Raw genomic sequence first — 19138 nt, forward strand, 5'->3', positions numbered from 1 at the left:
TCATTTCTGAAAAGGCTATAGCCCTCCAAGTTAACAGCCCAGTCATGGCTCTCATCCAGCCATGTTTCAGATATCCCCACCATGTCATAGTTATGCTCCAACAACATTAATTCTAATTCGTCCATTTTGTTGGCGAGGCTTCTGGCATTAGTATACATGCACTTGATGTTCCTCTCTGTACCTCTATTCTTTCTTAAATTACTAACTGTTCTAACCCCACCCCCCATGCCACCGCCACCTTCCTTATTTGTGCCCAGGTCTCTATCTGCACTATCTTCCCCTCCTATAAAATAAATACCCTCCCCCCAATCCCTAGTTTAAACACTCCTCCAACCTTCTAGCCATTTTCTCCCCCAGCACAGCTGCACCTTCCCCATTGAGGTGCAGCCCGTCCCTAGCATAGAGCCTGTAGCCAACTGAGAAGTCGGCCCAGTTCTGCAGGAACCCAAACCCCTCCTTCCTACACCAATTCTTGAGCCACTTATTAACCTCCCTAATCTCCCGTTGCCTCTCTGGCGTGGCACGTGGTACAGGCAGTATTTCGGAAAATACCACGTTGGAGGTCCTTGCTTTTAGCTTGCAGCCTAATTCCCTGAAATCATCTTTAAGGACCTTCCACCTACCTCTAACTTTGTCATTTGTGCCAATGTGCACCATGACCGCTGGGTCCTCACCAGCCCCTCCCAATAACCTGTCAACCCGATCAGCGATGTGTCGGACTCGAGCGCCAGGTAGGCAGCACACCGTCCGACGATCCCTGTCATTGTGACAGATTGCCCTATCTGTTCCCCTGATAATTGAGTCCCCCACTACCAGCACCTGTCTGGCCTGCCCTGCTCTCCTATTTCCCTCCTTACTGGAGCAGTCACTCCTCCGGCTTTCAGAGGACATGCCTGGCTGCAGCAGTGCTACCCCTGTACTGGCACCCCCCTCATCTGCCAACTTAGCAAACTTATTGGGGTGTGCCAGATCAGGACTAGCCTCCCTGGCACTCTTCCCTCTACCCCGCCTTCTATCTGTCACCCAGCTAACTGCCTCACTGTCCTGCAGCTCCATCCTACTATCCCCCCCTCATCTATCCCATTGAGCGTCTGCTCAGTGAGCAGAAGACTCCTCTCCATATTGTCTATGGATCTCAGTGTTGCCAGCTGCACATTTAGATCCAGAATCTGGGCTTCCAAATGCACAATGTGCTCACATCTCGCACAGCAGTATGCACCCTCGACCGGCTGATCAAGGACTGCATACATGTGGCAAGATGTGCACTGGATGGCATTAACAATAGTGGAGCACATTTCCTAATGGGGATTGCACCACACAAACGTTAATTAAAAATAAATACAAAGTATTAAAAAAAAAAAAAAAAACAACAGCAAAAAAAAAAAAACAGACATGTGGATTTGTCTGATAATAATGTTAGACACACTTCCACATATTTTCCACTGTCCATTATCAGATGGCTTAATAACGATGGAATTGTTGTTACTCAAACATCAAGGGCTTTCCTTTTAGAAAAAGACAAGTTGGGACGAGTGGTATCATATTTGCGGATAATGTTATTGATCTCTTCAGTGACCAATTTCTGGAAAATCTCGATGCTTCCAAAATCACTGTTTGGGGGTATACGTGTGCTTTTAATTTTTAAATCCATGAAAGGACCCGTACTGATGGCTCTGTTTCCCTCTTCTGACAATTCAGTGAGCAATCTAAGGTCAGGTAACTCATCTCGGGAGATCCCCAGTTGTTGGCATTTAGCCAGGTCATTCTTTTGGAAGAACCTTGTTCCATTAGAGTTTCCTGGTGAAAAGGTCCAGATCCTTGATCCATAGAAATGGGTCGAATCTTGTTGTGGGGACAAATGTGAAACCCCTACATATTAGAAACCTCTCCAACTCCGTAAGTTTATATTTTGAAAGGTTTGAGACCTGGTTATTGTGTAAGTCAACATTATTGCTCACTGAGTCCTGGCTTGATTGTTCTCTACATTCCATCAATAGGGATTTCTAAAGCCTAGTAGCCCACATATTATGTGTTTGTTTTTTTTCTCCTGAGCTTCCGTGGCGGCTTCCCTACTGCCCCACTTTTTCCATTTTTTTCTTTTTTTGTCAGTGGATGCATTGTATCAATCTGGTTGTTTGTTTGATTTATGTACTGTACCTATCAGGCGATACTTTTAGAAAACTTTTTAATAAAAGTTATGTTTTAAGGGGTCTTTTTCTGTTTTTGGATTTTGCTCAATTTAGACCTCACCTCATAGCTTTTTTTGTGACTCCAGAGAATCACAGTGAGAGCAATTACCCACAAATGGCGAACAATGCTGAACCTTCCCAGGAGTGGCCGGCTGACCAAAATTACCCCAAGAGCGCTGCGGCGACTCATCCAAGAGGTCACAAAAGACCCCACAACAACATCCAAAGAACTGCAGGCATCACTTGCCTCAGTTTAGGTCAGTGTTCATGACTGCACAATAAGAAAGAGACTGGGCAAAAATGGCCTGCATGGCAGAGTTCCAAGACGAAAACCACTGCTGAGAAATAAAAACATAAAGGGTTATCTCAGTTTTGCCAGAAAACATCTTGATGATCCCCAAGACTTTTGGGAAAATACTCTGTGGACTGACAAAACAAAAGTTGAACTTTTTGGAAGGTGTATATTCCATTACATCTGGTGTAGAAGTAACACTGCATTTCAGAAAAGGAATATCATGCCAACAGTAAAATATAGTGGTGGTAGTGTGATGATCTGGGGCTGTTTTGCTGCTTCAGGACCTGGAAACTTGCTGTGGTAAATGGAAGCATGTGTTCTGCTGTTTACCAAAAAATCCTGAAGGAGAATGTCTGGCCATCTGATCGTGAGCTCAAGCTGAAGCGCACGTGAATAATGCAGCAGGACAATGATCCAAAAAACGCACCAGCAAGTCCACCTCTGACTGGCTTAAAAAAAAACAAAATTAAGACTTTGGAGTGGCCTAGTCAAAGTCCTGACCTTAATCTGATTGAGATGCTGTGACATGACCTTAAAAAGGTGGTTCATGCTCGGACACCCTCCTATGTGGCTGAATTACAACAATTCTGCAAAGATGAGTGGGCCACAATTGCTCCAGAACATTGTAAAAAACTCATTGCCAGTTATTGCAAACGCTTGATCGCAGTTGTTGCTGCTAAGGGTGGCCCAACCAGTTATTAGATTTATGGGCAATCAGTTTTTCACACAGGACCCTGTAGGTTTGGATTTCTTTTTCCCTTAATAATAAAGACCTTCATTTATAAACTGCATTTTGTGGTTACTTGTGTTATCTAATAGTTAAATTTGGTTTGTGACCTGAAACATTTAAAGGGAACCTGTCACCTGAATTTGGCGGGACAGGTTTGCGGTCATATGGGTGGGGTTTTCGGGTGTTTGATTCACCCTTTCCTTACCCGCTGGCTGCATGCTGGCCGCAATATTGGATTTAAGTTCATGCTGTGTCCTCTGTAGTACACGCCTGCGCAAGGCAATCTTGCCTTGCGCATGCGCAGTATGCTTTGCCCAACTGCGGGCAAAGCCGAAAAGCATTAGTGCGCATGCGCCGGCGCACTATGTCCGGGAACACAGCAAAATACTTCTAGGACATAGTGCGCCGGCGCATGCGCACTAATGCTTTTCGGCTTTGCCCGCAGTTGGGCAAAGCATACTGCGCGTGCGCAAGGCAAGATTGCCTTGCGCAGGCGTGTACTACGGAGGACACAGCATGAACTTCAATTCAATATTGCGGCCAGCATGCAGCCAGCGGGTAAGGAAAGGGTGAATCAAACACCCGAAAACCCCGCCCATATGACCGCAAACCTGTCCCGTGTGTGTGACAAACATGCAATAGAATAGGAAATCAGGAAGGAGCAAACGCAATGTCTGTTTTAAGCCGGGGTCACACTTGCGAGTGTGTAACATAAAACTTGCGCGAGTCTCTCTGGCATTGCAGCTGCCACTGGGGATGGAGCGTGCGGCTGCATGGATTTCTATGTGCTGGCGGGAGTCCCGGGAGTTTCACAAGTGTGACCCCAGCCTTAGGCCGATTCCGTCCGGAATCCTGAAAAAGTGTCGCAGACAAGTCTGATAAAATATAACACACAGCAATGGCAAAACCACATTGATGTGCACACGTATTCCGTCTTGCTTCACTTACGGCTTCAGTGTCTACATATGTTTCTGGCGGCTTCTGCTGGGAAGTTGTGTGCCATCGCAAGAGCGTGAGTGAAGCAGCTGACAAAGCTACGACAGGGAAACGACCCCTGGCGTTCTTCTGAAGCGGCTTTTTCCTAGGAAAACTCAGCGTCTAATAGACGCCTAGGCTTGTACACATCCCCAAAACTGCTTCAAAACCTCCAATTCGTTTCTATGTGAAAACCACTTTAGCTCGCTAGAGTGCGCTACAGGCTCACAGTGATGCAGCTCCTGGGTTACAGCATAAGGACATAATTTGCTCAATCACGCATGCGCTAGAGGGGAGTCGCCGATCAACTGGAACGTGGGCTGTGAGCGTCTCACGGCGCATTCTCAGCAGAGCCAGCTGGGTTACCGGTCATGCGCAGTGCGGTAATGTCGTGAGGTTACCGCAGTTCAGAGTGGTGACCCGGTGTGTGGTGCTGAGGCCGAGAAACGGTGATGTCTGACTGCGACTCCGAGGACTACGACTCCTCTGAGGATGAAGACTACGTCCCCTCAGGTAGGCGCAGTACAGTGGGGTCCTGTTGGCTGGCTGTGCCTGCTGAGGACCATCCTCCCGCCAGCCCATCAGTACAGTGGGGTCCTGTGTTTGCATATCCCAGCCCCGCCATATTCTCCAATGAGAGGGACCACCGGAATTAATATAATTGTCCTGTGCACATTGAATATCCTGTTCTCTGCAGCACATCCCCTATTTCCATGGAGCGATGTGCTGCCGAGAACAGCGATTTGTAAGCAGCTCATCACATCTGACGCCAATCATGATGAGCCCGTCTAAAGGGGCCCCTGTGCTTGACAATCTTTTGCGCCTCCCTCTAGGTCACAATGTATGCCTTTAAGGAGGACCTGTCACTTGTTCAAAATAAATGAAGGCAAATACCTTGTAAAATTCTCTGAGCCCCCTGATCCTACCACTCTCCTTCGTTTTGTGCTCAGCCTCTCCATTACAGAGCTATTCATATCTGTTACACGGTATGTGAAATCTCTGCTTGTAGACCAACTGGATGGATCTTCTCTGGAGGGGCCTGCACCTTTCCCTCACAGATGCTGCTCACACAGCTAGGCAGCTCACACACCACTAAGGCTACTTTCACACTAGCGTCATACAATGCACGTCGCAATGCGACGTGCCGACGCATACTGTGAAAAAAAACCACAACGTGGGCAGCGGAAGCAGTTTTTCAACGCATCCGCTGCCCTATTGTGATGTCCGAGGAGGAGGGGGCGGACACGACGCACAAAAAAATGTTACATGTAACTTTTTTTTGTGCCTACGGTGCGCCACAACACGACGCATCCGTCGCACGACAGATGGAACGTGTTGGAATCCGTCGCTAATGCAAGTGTATGGAGAAAAAACACATCCTGCAGGCAATTTTGCAGGATGTGTTTTTTCTCCCAAACGACGCATTGCGTCATACGACGCTAGTGTGAAAGCACCCTAAGCTGTAATTGGCAGCGGCTATGAGAGGGGTGAAAGTGCACGACCCCTCCAAAGTAATACCCAGACTGAGAGCAGATGTCACATACTGCGCTCCAAAAGCAATACATGTTAATATCTCAAATGACTTTGCGTATATTAGAGAAGTGTCAGAGTTCAGGGACGTTTACAAGGCATTTAATGAGATTATCCAGGACTATTTAATTTTTACTATGGGCCTAAAATCTAACAGGCAGGTCATTACTAACGACCCGCCTGTTGTGCCCGGTGTCAATTTCTGATACACAGAGGATTTCATGTCAGCAGAGCAGCTCTTTCTGTCAATCAGCCTGATGCCGGCAGTCACGCACTGTCCACAGAGCAACCGGGAAGAGGAAGTGGCGCACTGTTGACATCGAGCAGCTGAATCGCCGGCAGGAGCGGTGGGTGACTGCTCTGAGCCGGCGCCAGATTCAACAGGCAGGTAGATCTATCACCATTTTTTTGAGACTTATAATTTTTTTTTATTTTATTTGTCTATGAATCTTTGATGGGTTGTCTTTTTTTTTTTTTTTTTATAACAATACTTTACACTTTTGGAGAGAGGAGCAGTGACTAAAAATTCTAAATTCAGAGGTGTTATTTCTTTTTTTTTAGTCTTTGCACCATTTACTGTGCAGATTTATTTTATGTTTTGGTTGATCGGACATTGCAATGCCAGATATACTTTTTTATATTTTTAAGAGCTATCACTTTTCGTCTCTTTTTATAGTCCACTTAGGACTTGGACCTGTGATTGATCTATTTTACTAAATGCTGCAAATCTACAGTACTACAGTGCATAGTAGGAATGTCCATCCAGCTGGGCTTCATGAGAGTACCTGAATGGAGGCCACCACCATAGCAACCTATGGGCACCCCCGCTATTTCCTCCCCGGAGAGGAACCTGCAATGGGCACCGGACAATGTGAACAGTGTCTAATGTAGATCTCTGCACAGTGCTTCAAGGAATGAATCATTTTATAGCCCACTTTTGTTCTAGAAATAGTTTTCTGTCCAAAATCCCAGACTTGGCCAACAATGCTAGAATTTCTTATATCTTCCCATGACTATTTTCCCACAAGGGGAAACATTATATTTGCACAGGCACTCAGGGCTGTGGAGTCGATAAGCCAATGCTCCGACTCCTCAATTTCCATGACACCGACTCCACCAAAATGGACTCTGACTCCGCTACTCCTGGCAGGGCTGTCAAGTCGGTAAGCAGAACCTCTGACTCCTCAATTTCCATGACACCGACTCCACCAAAATGGGCTTTGACTCCATGACTCCTGGCAGGGCTGTGGAGTAGGTAAGCTGAACCTCCGTCTCCTCAATTTCCATGACACCGACTCCACCGAAATGGGCTCTGACTCCTGGCAGGGCTGTGGAGTAGGTAAGCTGAACCTCCGACTCCTCAATTTCCATGACACTGACTCCACCAAAATGGGCTCCGACTCCTGGCAGGGCTGTGGAGTAGGTAAGCTGAACCTCCGACTCCTCAATTTCCATGACACCGACTCAACCAAAATGGACTCCATGACTCCGACTCCACAGCCCTGGTTGCACTGTAACTTAGTAATGTCATGGCCGTCCATGCATCCACTGTTGGGTCTTCCGCTTTCCCTGGCCTATATGTTAAGTAGCGGCCATTATGACCACGCGAGTAAAGCTTTACTTGTACAGGTGAATAATGCGATACACAAGGTTTTGGGTTTTTTTGTTGTAGGAGGAGAATACAGTGAAGATGACGTGAATGAATTGGTGAAGGAAGATGATGATGATGAAGGGCAAGAAAGTGGAAAGGAAAAAGCGTCACACAAAAATAAGGAGAAAAAGAAGAGTAAGAATTCCATTTTGGCAAGGTAAGAGAGCCGGCAGCCCTGTTGTGTACCCCAGGATACCCTAATGGAAGCTTGTAGCATTCTTGTTCTTAGGATGGGTGGTATTTCTGAGACCGGTGTAGCAGCAGGCAGTAACTCCTCGTATGTGCAGCTTAAAGGGGGCATTTTCTTAAAATGTTTTCAAAAAGAGATAAAATAATTTTGCGAGTGCTCACTACTGCTTTCTGGGTTATCCACTACTTTTTATTGCTTGATCCGTTTTGAAACACAGGAAATGACTGCTCAGCCAATCACTGGTCACAGTGGTGACTGGCCTCAGCCAGTGATTGGCTGGTGTAGTCACATGCCCTTGTGTCAGGCTATCAGCGCTGCAGCCGGAAGTAGGGGGGGGGGGGGGGGGACCAGGAATCCTGTAAACAGCAGCGACAGGGGATTATAAATGTAGGTTATTAGTGATTATATTTTTTTTAAATCAATTGAGGTGGATGTGTTGTATCCCGCAGCGGCCACTATCAGAAGATCGAGCAGCTTCGCAAGTGAGCACTTCCTGCCACCGATAACAGCTGATCGGCGGGAGTGCCGGGTGTCACATCACACAGATCAGACATATATGACCTATCCTAAGGACGGATCATCAATGCTAAAGTGATGGACAACCTCTTTAAGTCCGTTTTTATTTTAATGTACTGTCACCTCATTTATTCCATTAAAAGAAAAAAAAAAGGGTTTGGTGCAGTGTTAGCCAGTTGAAAAAGGAATGCTCTCAGGGGAACAACATAATCTTGTAGTTATGCTGCCTTGTGATGGCTAACCAATATAAAATTATGCTACAAAGAAAATTTTGAGACTTCTTGGGACTCTTCTAGTGATGAGCGAGCGGGCTGGGATAAGACGTTACCTGAGCACGTTCCCTCATCACTAGTCTTTTCCTCAGTCATGGCATAACAAAGTTTCTGAGGAAACACAAAAGTATGCACAAAAAGAGGCATGGCGCACATTGACTAGTATTACATATACTGTGCCTTTTACACAACCCAAGAATGTTTTCTCTTCCCATAGAAAGCGGAAGAAAGGCGTGCTGTCATTAAACTCAGAAGTAGGCCCTGTCAAAAAAGAGGAAAGGAATGATACAGAAGAGGACGGCGTGGGGACCTTGGATGAGTTGAAAAAAGAGAAATTGGAAGCAGCAAAAAAGAAAAGAGAAGATGATTTATGGTCAAGTTTTCTTTCTGATGTTGGCAAACAGCCAAAAAGTCAGCAGTGTGCGGTCCCCACAGCCCCGGATAACCAGGTAATGCTGGGGTACTAAGCAAGAAAAAGGGGTACAGAATTTGTATTTTGTCCTAAGTTTATAAGGTTTTCTATGGATTCCAGAAAGGTCCCCTCCAAAAATAGAATTCTGTGAATTACAGCTTGTTTCATGAGAACAACTGCTCTTACAGCTCCATTTACAAAGGAGAGTTGTGGCTTAGACTATCAAACAAAATAATCCTTTTTTTTTAAATAAAAAAGAAAGTGTTTCTAAGAAGTCACACTGACTCGTACACTAAAATTACCACAATATTTGTGCGTTATGGGGAAATTGCTGTTTTTACCGAATTCTTTTGCCACCCTCTCACATCACGAGTTAATAAATTATTTGTAAATCCAAAATAAAACATCTCTTCCACTAAAATGAAGCTGACCCATGGCTACATGAACAGAAAAATAGATTAATAAAAAGGCAAAGATAAATTGTAATCCTTGTGAACCTTTTTAAGCCTTTCTATATAGACTCAGTGACTTGTAGACTTTCATATTGTTCTATATCACTAAATAATTTTTTTTACTTTTTTTTTTTTTTTTTCATTTTATGTTGCAATTTAAAAGGAGGATGAAACAAAGAATTGTAACAAAGAGTCTGATAAATCATCAAAGGAAAATTTGAAGGCAAATGAGAACTCTAAAAAGCTTACCATAACTAAAGTGTTTGACTTTGCTGGGGAAGAAGTCAGGTAAGAGCGTCTATGGGTTACATGTTAAGCTCAGCAGCAAGTATAACAGGAGAAGGTAACCCCTTGTAATGGCCGCTGTGTCATCTACGGAGATGGGGATTTACCATTTTCTATAAAACAAGGGACTGGTACCACAAGAGACTGGTACCACACATTTATCAATATATTTCCAGGAGGAGTGTCACTAGGAGAGTTGGAAAGAGATCCAGAATTGTTGTTTTGGGGAATACAAGTATTTCTTAAAACAGATACCGTATATACTCGAGTATAAGCCGACCCGAGTATAAGCCGAAACCCCCCCCCCCCCCCCCCCCCCAATTTTGCCACAAAAAACTGGGAAAACTTAATGACTGGAGTATAAGCCTAGGGAGGGAAATGCAGAAAGCTACCGGTAAATTTAAAAAGTAAAATTAGATACCAATAAAAGTAAAATTAATTGAGACATCAGTAGGTTAAGTGTTTTTGAATATCCATATTGAATCAGGGGCCCCATATAATGCTCCATACAGTTTATGATGGGCCCCATAAGATGCTCCATATTAAAATATGCCCCATATAATCCTGCATAAAGGTTAATAATGGCCCCATAAGATGCTCCATAGACACATTTGCCCAATATAATGCTGCACAAATGTTGATTATGGCCCCATAAGATGCTTCATAGAGATATTTACCCCATATAATGCTGCACAAATTTTATGGCCCCCATAAGATGCTCCATAGACCATATTATGCCCCATTTGCTGTTGCTGCAATAAAAAAATAAAAAATCACATACTCACCTCTCGTCGCTCAGGCCCCCGGCACTTTCAATATTCACCTCCTCGTTCCGTGTGCCGCTCAGTCTTCAGCGTCTTCTGCACTGACGTTCAGGCAGAGGGCGCGCACTAACCACGTCACCGCGCCCTCTGATCTGAGCGTCACTGCTGAAGACGGAGCGGCGGCTGGAACCGCAAAAACAGTTGTGGAATTGCACACTTTTTGCAATTTCAACACACTGGGAAATGGTGTCATTTAAAAGTACAACTCGTCCTGCAAAAAACAAGCCAGCATAGGGCTTTGTGGACGGAAAAATAAGTTACGGCTCCTGTAAGAAGGAGGGGGGGGACAAAAAACGGATAATAGCCATGTTCTAGATTGATTAATATGGCTAACTCTGCATTTAGTGAGATTTTACATGAAGAGATGCACGCTGGGGACAGATAGCAGCTCTCACGGCACCTAATTCCTGATGCAGTGCATCATGGGAGAATGACATCAGCAGAGGAGCTTGGGGATGCCCCTGAGGGACTTCAGCTGAAGTCTGCTCCTCTGACTGAGAGGCTGCTGCCATGAAGAGGAGTTTTTCTAGGTTTGGTATATCCTTTGTTTAAAGAAACCCCACCTTAGGGCACAAGAATCTCATTAACTACAAACTGAAAATAAATAAAAGAACAACCTTAACCCCTTAGTGACGGAGCCAAATTTTTGAAATCTGACCAGTGTCACTTTATATGCTAATAACTTTGCAACGCTTCAACAAATCCCAGTGATTTTGAGATTGTTTTTTCGAGACACATTATACTTTATGATAATAGTAAATTTAGGTTAATATGTTTTGCGTTTATTTATAAAAAAATATCAAAAATTTGAGAAAAATGTTAAAAAATTAGCAATTTTCAAAATTTGAATGATTATCCCTTTAATCCAGATGGTCATACCACAGGAAACCATTAATAAATAACATTTCCCACATGTCTGCTTTACATCAGCACCATTTGTAAAATGTTATTTTATTTTGGTAGCATTTTAGGAGGATTAAAAATGTAGCAGCAATTTTTTATTTTTTCAAGAAAATTTACAAAATTTTTTTTTTTAGAGACTTATCCATGTTTGAAGTGACTTTAGGGGTCTCATATATTGGGAATCCCCCAAAAGTGATACCATTTTTAAATCAGCACCCCCTGACGTATTGAAAACTGCAGTCAGGTAGTTTATTAACTCTTCAGGTGCTTTACAGGAATTAATGCAAAGTGGCATGACAGAAATGAAAATGTGTATTTTTTACCACCTAAATGCCTCTAACTTCTGAACAGATTACTACAGCTGTCAGACTCTAAGGCCACTATTTGGTCATGAATTGCCATGGCAAATATCAGGACCACAAAATCATGATCTGAGGGCACCAATTTGGATAAAGAGGAAGTCCCCACACTCTGTTAACCATATATAATGATGTAGTCACTATTGACAGCAGCATCTAAGGGGTTAAACAGATATGGACGGTGCAAACACTGATGATGGCTGATGCAGAAAGTTGTCAGCTATAGTGGACAGCCGACAGCTGCTGGATTGTCACCTGTATGGGGAGGCTATTCTCTTATATCTCAGGTCAGTTAAAAGACGTATTGGCTGTCACTAAGGGGTTAAGACAGATTTAATCAACCAACGTATCATTTTATTCAGTATAACGGCACCGACCTGACACTGTGTGTGGGTTACTGTGCACAATCCTGCTGATGGGTTCCCTTTAAAATAAATAATAATTTTAGTGATCAGTTCTCTTTAATGTCCAATGAGAAGGAAGATTTCTCTGCATATCCGTTGCCCCGTTGTGTTCTTGTAAGTGACCACTAGGGGGTGCAGTTGCACCCTGATGACAGTGGCAGCCGCCTGCAGTCTCCTCGGCTCGGGCCAGCACACAGTTTTGGAGGCCTGTTATAGGAACTGCTTGGTAAAAATCGGCTCATTCTGTCCTGGCAGATGCTTGGGGCCTCTTGGAACAATCACTCTCTGTATTCTGTCTGCTGTAATGTTAGTTTTCACCTCCTGCATTTGGGAGTTGTCTTCAGTGGGGGCCCATCTGTAAGAACGAGAGGGGGCTCAGCCCTATTGCCAGCTGATGAAATCATTCTGAGTGCGGCTCTCGCCTAGACATATGTTCCACTGAGATGCTCTTCAGACGTCTCAGTGACGTGATACATTAGGAAATCAATAATTTTTTTTCAGGCTTTGTATAAAGAATCTCGTATACCAAGTACTCATCCCACCCCCTTCCCATACCACATGTTTAGGTTTTGCTTGTGTGGGCTGCCAAATAAACACCAATTGAATAACGTTGCTCATTTAAAGAAAATTTGTCACCCCTTGGACGATTGTGATCTATTACTATGGGCATACAGGTATTAGAATGGTTAAACCAGTCTTGCCTGTATGCCTCATAGCTTCGGTGTAGATCTTCATTCATGTATAATGTTTTATGTTAATGATTTATTCGAGGCTCCCTGGCGTTCAGTGCCTGAAATAAATCTGCTCCCTGACTTCGGTATAATGGTACCCCTCTCCCATCATCGTCGCACTGACCTGTTCGGCGCTGTAATACCACGTATGCACTAGGTGCATGCACGATTACGTGAGCCCTATTCGCCCTTCTATGGGCAGTATCTGCATTGATCTTCGGCGCAGGCGCCGATGAGTCTCTGCTTCTGCACTACAGTGCGGCAAACACCGCTTCTGATCGGTGGTAAAAATCATCACCGCCGGTCAGACAGCCGCGTTTCCCATGCTGTCAAAAGACAATGTGAGCGTGCAGCTGTGATTGGAGGTATAAAATTTATGTCCGGCCACTGGTGTCGGCTGATGGGACTACTGTTCCCATCAGCCTACGGCTGCTGCCACTAATAACAGTGAGAGCAGAAGCTGCTGATGGGAGTATTCGTCAGCCTGCGCTGTAAATACATAATAAAAAAAACAAAAAACGTGGGTTCCCCTGCATTTTTGATAATCAGCCGCTCAAAACTCACGGGGCAGCAATCCTCAGCTGGCAGCTTCAGTTTTACTCACCTAACCCATAATTCCACTGAATCCCTCGTATCCTGTTATATATAAATATATCCTGTTTATAAAAATAAAAAACAATATCCCTCACCTGTCTGTCGTTCTGTCCCATGCCGTAATCCATGTCTGGGTTTTCAACCTGGACTGTTCCAAGATGCGGCTGTCCAGACTGAGAACCCCTGGTGAATGAGTTGCGGTGAGGTCATCAAGGATACGGACGGTCACTAAAGCTGCGTTCCCAGCCAGGCTGAATGACCTCAGTGAGATGACCAATAGCACCATGAGAAAGTCTCACTGTGTGGAGGCGAGTTCACTGCAATTCACTGGGAGAACTTCACTGTGGTGAATTTGAACTCCAGGTTGAAAACTGTTTATCCCCCAGACATGACTTACAGCACGCGACAGAACAACGGACAGGTGAGTGGTGTTGTTTTTTATTTTTGTTTTATTTCTGGAGACGAGGGATTCAGTGGAATTAGGCTAGGATCACATTAGCGTTTCTGTGCGCAGCGTATCATCTGCATGCGCAAACTCATGCCAAAACTCATGCAAAAGCATGCTTACGCCTGCGCATAATCTTGCGCATGACGCAAACAAAAATGCTGCGTGTGCATGCGTTTGCTTTTTTCTCTAGTCACCTTCCACGACGGCATATGGAGGTTGTCTCTTTGCCCTAATGGGGAACAGGAAACACAGAGCGGTTAAAAGGACCTCCCACCTCCCACTTGCCAGTGTCTTTCCTGTTCCCCATGGGACAGGGAGAGGTTTCCATGTGCTGTAGTGGCCGGCGGCTACAGTACCTTCTCAGGCTTTGCCTGCATAGCCGGGCAGCAGGCGGTCGCTCTCAGCCTCCTCCTTACGCTGCTCCTGTTTTCCTGCTTGCAGGTTCCTCGGGACCCCCTCCCGGCCTTCCCGCGCCCCCACGAGGGCAAAGCAGGCCTGGGATCCCCGACCGGGCTCCTCCCGGAGCTGCCCGGCGTTCTCCTCCTCCATGCAGTCGGCTCGGCGTCCCGGAAGTGACGTCAGCGGCTCTCGCGCGTCACTTCTGGTTTCCCCATACACTGTGAAGCCGGTACTTCCGGGTTTCGCCGGCCGGCGTGTCGGACCTGGGAGCTCCCTCACATGGATCCTGGAGGGGGATGATTAATCGCTGGAGGCAGGTGCTAGGACGGCGTCCATAAAAGCCTGCTGAACCACCACTGAGGTAAGGCTATTTCCCCAGTATGGATGGTTCTTTGTGCCCTGTGTCTGCGGAGCCCAGCGCCACCCCTGCTTCTGTGAGTGTTTGCAGGGATGGGATCCGGGAGGAGTGTACTTAGGGGTTAGAAGTCCTCACCCCTCTCTCCCTTTATATATTTCAAGGAGAAAAACCTGCCCCTAAAGGCGCCTATAGAAAGAAGTGCCCAATCTGTTCTACTAAATGCCCTCCTAACTGAGATAAGAAACTCTGCCAGCCATGCACTGACAGAGTAATAAAAGTTGAGCAACCATCTCTACTAGATGAAATTCCCTCACTGGTAAAACAGGAGGTACAATCTTCCCTGGCAGCTTTCACAACTCCACCTCCGCAGCCGCAACCTCATTCCCCGGCTAAGAAGAGAAAAATTCAGGTGGTTGAATCTGATTCTGATTCGGACCTCTCTCATGCCTCATCCGTTGGCTGGGAGGATCCAGTATCACCTAAAGCTGAGGTCAGGAAATACCTTTTTTCCTCAGACTATATTGAGGATCTAGTCTCTGCTGTCCGTAACACCATGGGATTAGAAGAGGAACCTGTACCGCAGTCCATACAGGATCAGATGTTTGGTGGGCTTTCATCGGAGAAGAGAGTTGGCTTCCCAGTTCATGCTAACATTGTTAGTATGATTAATCAGGAATGGGAACTACCTGAGAAACGACTCAGTACCCCTTCAGAAATGAAGCATAGATTTCCTCTTGAGGATGATCTTATTAAATTGGACATTCCCAAGGTCGATGTGCAGGTGGCTAGGGTCGCCAAGAGAACTGCCCTCCCCTTTGAGGATTCTTCACAATTGAAGGATCCCATGGATAGGAAAATTGAAAGCCTCCTGAGGAAATCATGGGAAACTTCTACGTCTGTCCTCAAGGCTAACGTCGCCTCTACCTGTGTGGCTAGAGCCCTCTCCTGCTGGCTTGAGAAATTGGAAACCCACATATCTCAAGGTACCTCAAGAGGCGAGATATTGGATTCCCCTCCCATTCTGCATAAAGCTACAGGGTTTTTGGCAGACTCTTCTCTGGAATCTGTAAGAGTCGCCGCCAGATCCCTTGTACTTTCCAACTCTGCCAGAAGAGCTCTCTGGCTTAAGCTATGGAGCGGGGATATCACCTCTAAGGCCAAGCTCTGTGCCATACCCTTTAAAGGAGATTATGTAAGAAAAAAGCGCTCCCGGAACAAAAGCAGCCTAGAAAACGTTTTTTTCGTGGCCCACAACCTCAGCCCTCTCAAACAAGAGGTAAAGGTAAAACCGGCAGGTGGAGCTACGCAAAGGGTAGGGGAAAAAATATTTTTGTCCCACAACAGCAGCAGCAGCAGCAGTCCCAACAGGACAAACAATGACTCCGACCCGGTGGGGGGAAGACTCTCGAAGTATGTGGGTCAGTGGGAAAATATCACCAGTTCCCACTGGGTTCTCAATGTTATCAAAGAGGGCCTTTTAATAGAGTTAATTTCTTCCCCCCCTCCCCTCAGGGTCTAAAGATTACTACCCTTTCAACATCAAGGGATCGCAGTCTGTTATCCTTGGGTCTCAAAGATCTTATGAGATCAAATGTGGTCTCCCCAGTCCCACAATCGGAATGGGGAAAGGGACATTATTCCCGACTTTTCCTGGTTACCAAACCTTCGGGAGATGTACGAATTATTATAAACTTGAAGGGTCTGAATCAGCATGTGAAATATCGCAAGTTCAAGATGGAGTCCGTAAGATCTGCGATCCCTCTGATAGAACATCACTCCTTTATGGCAACCATCGACCTAAAGGATGCGTATTTCCACATTCCTATTCACCCGAGACACAAGAAATATCTCAGGTTTGCGATACAGGGGAGTCATCGGGTGGAGCACTATCAGTTTGGAGTCCTTCCCTTCGGCATTTCCTCGGCACCGAGGGTGTTCTCCAAGGTAATGGCAGAGGTAGTGTCATTTATCCGGAAACAAGGTGTTTGCATAGTGCCCCATCTGGACGATCTTCTGATAGTAGCTTCCACCGAGGTAACCCTGATATCCCATGTCTCAACCACCCTAGAAATATTGAGATCCCTAGGTTAGATTCCAAATCTAGGAAAATCTCAACTTCAACCTTCAAAAACCAGGAGATTTCTGGGAGTGATTCTGGACTCAGCAAAACAGATGTCCTTCCTCCCAGACGATCACAGACTTCCCTTAGTAACACAGATCAGGAAGTTCAAAGAGATGAGGTCTCCTACTCTTCGAGAAGGAATGTCGCTGTTGGGTTCCATGACAGCCTGCATACAATCGGTGGCTTGGGCTCAAGCTCACTCAAGGACCCTCCAAGCCCACATTCTAGGCAATTGGGACGGTCGACCTGGCACTCTTACCAAGAGGATCCACACTCCGGACAGAGTGAAAGCTTCCTTGACATGGTGGATGAATCCCAAGAATCTTCTGAAAGGTGTATGCTGGATTCAGTCCCCTCTAACCTCGATCAAAACAGATGCCAGCAAGAGGGGCTGGGGAGCCATAATAAACCACGTCCCCTATCAAGGTCTTTGGAGCCAGTCGATCACCGAGAAATCGTCGAACTTCAGAGAGCTCAAAGCTGTGGAAGAGACTCTATTAGCGGCAAGTCGTCAGATTTCTGGACAACATGTTCAGATATACTCGGACAACATGACCACGGTGGCTCATATCAGACACCAGGGCAGTACAAGGACCCTCAGTCTAAAAAAGATCTCCGCTCGAATCTTTTCTTGGGCCGAAAAACACTTACTGTCCCTGACGGCAATCCACCTGAAGGGTACTACAAATATTCAGGCGGACTACCTAAGTCGCCAGGATATTCATCCTGGCGAATGGATCCTGGATCTTCAAACATTCAACATGTTGGTACACAAGTGGGGTCATCCAGATGTCGACCTCTTTGCCTCTCACCAGAACGCAAAAGTCGAAACCTTTTTTTCCTTGAACCCAAGAGGCAATCCCAGGGGGTTGGATGCCTTAACCCAAGACTGGCAGTTTCACCTAGCTTACGCGTTTCCGCCAATCCCAATTCTTGCCAAGGTTCTACGGAAGATACGACTAGAAAAGACTCCAACTATTCTGATAGCTCCATTGTGGCCCAAAAGAAGTTGGTTCAACTTAATCATCCAACTACAAGTGGATGGACCGGTAATGTTACCAATAAAGCACAATCTTCTCTCTCAGGGTCCCATTCTCCACTCAGACCCTCAGAAGTTGAGCTTGGCGGCGTGGTTGCTGAAGCCCAGGTACTAAAAGCTAAAGGATTGTCAATCCCTGTCATAGCTACTCTCCAAAAATCGAGGAAACCGGTAACCAACGCCATCTACAATAAGATCTGGAAAAAGTTTTCATCATTCTGTCTGCCTAACCTTCCAGACCCTCTCAAGCCTAATATACACATCATTTTGGATTTCTTACAAAAAGGCTTGGAAATAGGTCTAAGACCCAGTATCCTCAAGGTCCAGGTCTCTGCACTTAGCTCGGTTTTTGACCAAGATTTAGCGGGTCATCACTGGATTAAAAGGTTTATGACATCAGCTACTAGAATGAATCCTAGAAAACAGATCATAGTTCCCCCATGGGATCTCAATGTGGTGCTCCAAGGTCTGACTGGTCCAACCTTTGAACCACTATCTTCCTGTTCTCCACAAAATCTGGCCTACAAAACTGTGTTTTTGGTAGCCATTACTTCAGCTAGAAGGATTGGTGAATTACAGGCCTTGTCTATACGAGAACCTTATCTTCTGATAAGAGATGATTCAATTGTGCTTAGTCTTGATCCTTCCTTTCTTCCGAAGGTTATCTCTGACTTTCATCGTTCTCAAGAGATTTTCCTACCATCCTTTTGCCACAATCCAGCAAATTTGGAAGAAAGAAGATTTAGCACTTTGGACGTCCGGCGTATTCTTTTACAGTATTTGGACCAAACCCGTGCGCTCAGAATTGATCATAACCTATTTGTCCACCTCTCAGGACAGAACAAGGGGAAAAAAGTAGCCAAAAGTACCATCGCTACATGGATCAAGAAAGCTATAACGGAAGCCTACCTCACTCAAAACAAATTGCCTCCAGTAGGGATCAAAGCCCACTCAACCAGATCTGCATCGGTTTCCTGGGCAGAAAGAGCAGGCACATCTCCGGAGCAGATTTGCAGGGCAGCAACGTGGTCTTCACTCCATACCTTCTCTAAGCATTACAGATTAGATGTATTGTCCAATAGGGACTTAGCCTTCGGCCGTAAAGTACTCCAGGCTGTTGTCCCTCCCTAGTGCCAAATTAGTTGGTATTCCTCCATATGCCGTCGTGGAAGGTGACTAGAGAAAATAGAATTATTCTTACCGTTAATTCGGTTTCTAGGAACCTTCCACGACGGCACTAATTTCCCACCCGATATATATTCCTGGATTAGTTCTGGGATTCTGAAGGTAAACCAGTGCTATGGTCTCAGTTGTAAGTCACTGGCAAGTGGGAGGTCCTTTTAACCTCTCTGTGTTTCCTGTTCCCCATTAGGGCAAAGAGACAACCTCCATATGCCGTCTTGGAAGGTTCCTGGAAACCGAATTAACGGTAAGAATAATTCTATTTTTATGTGCATGGT

The 19138-nt window shown here is 45.6% G+C and overlaps 1 protein-coding gene across 1 annotated transcript in view; it reads left to right on the plus strand.

The window, feature by feature from the left end:
- Positions 1-4477: 4477 nt before the first annotated feature.
- CFDP1 (craniofacial development protein 1) overlaps positions 4478-19138 on the plus strand; it is a 93345-nt gene continuing 78684 nt past the window's right edge. Inside the window, exons 1-4 of the mRNA XM_077288182.1 lie at positions 4478-4702; positions 7392-7527; positions 8566-8797; positions 9376-9500. Coding sequence (XP_077144297.1) covers positions 4642-4702; positions 7392-7527; positions 8566-8797; positions 9376-9500 — 554 coding nt within the window. The 5' untranslated portion in view covers positions 4478-4641. The remainder of the gene's footprint in view (positions 4703-7391; positions 7528-8565; positions 8798-9375; positions 9501-19138) is intronic.

The sequence above is a fragment of the Ranitomeya variabilis genome, chromosome 2 (assembly GCF_051348905.1).
Source record: "Ranitomeya variabilis isolate aRanVar5 chromosome 2, aRanVar5.hap1, whole genome shotgun sequence".
In the NCBI taxonomy this organism is placed as follows: domain Eukaryota; kingdom Metazoa; phylum Chordata; class Amphibia; order Anura; family Dendrobatidae; genus Ranitomeya; species Ranitomeya variabilis.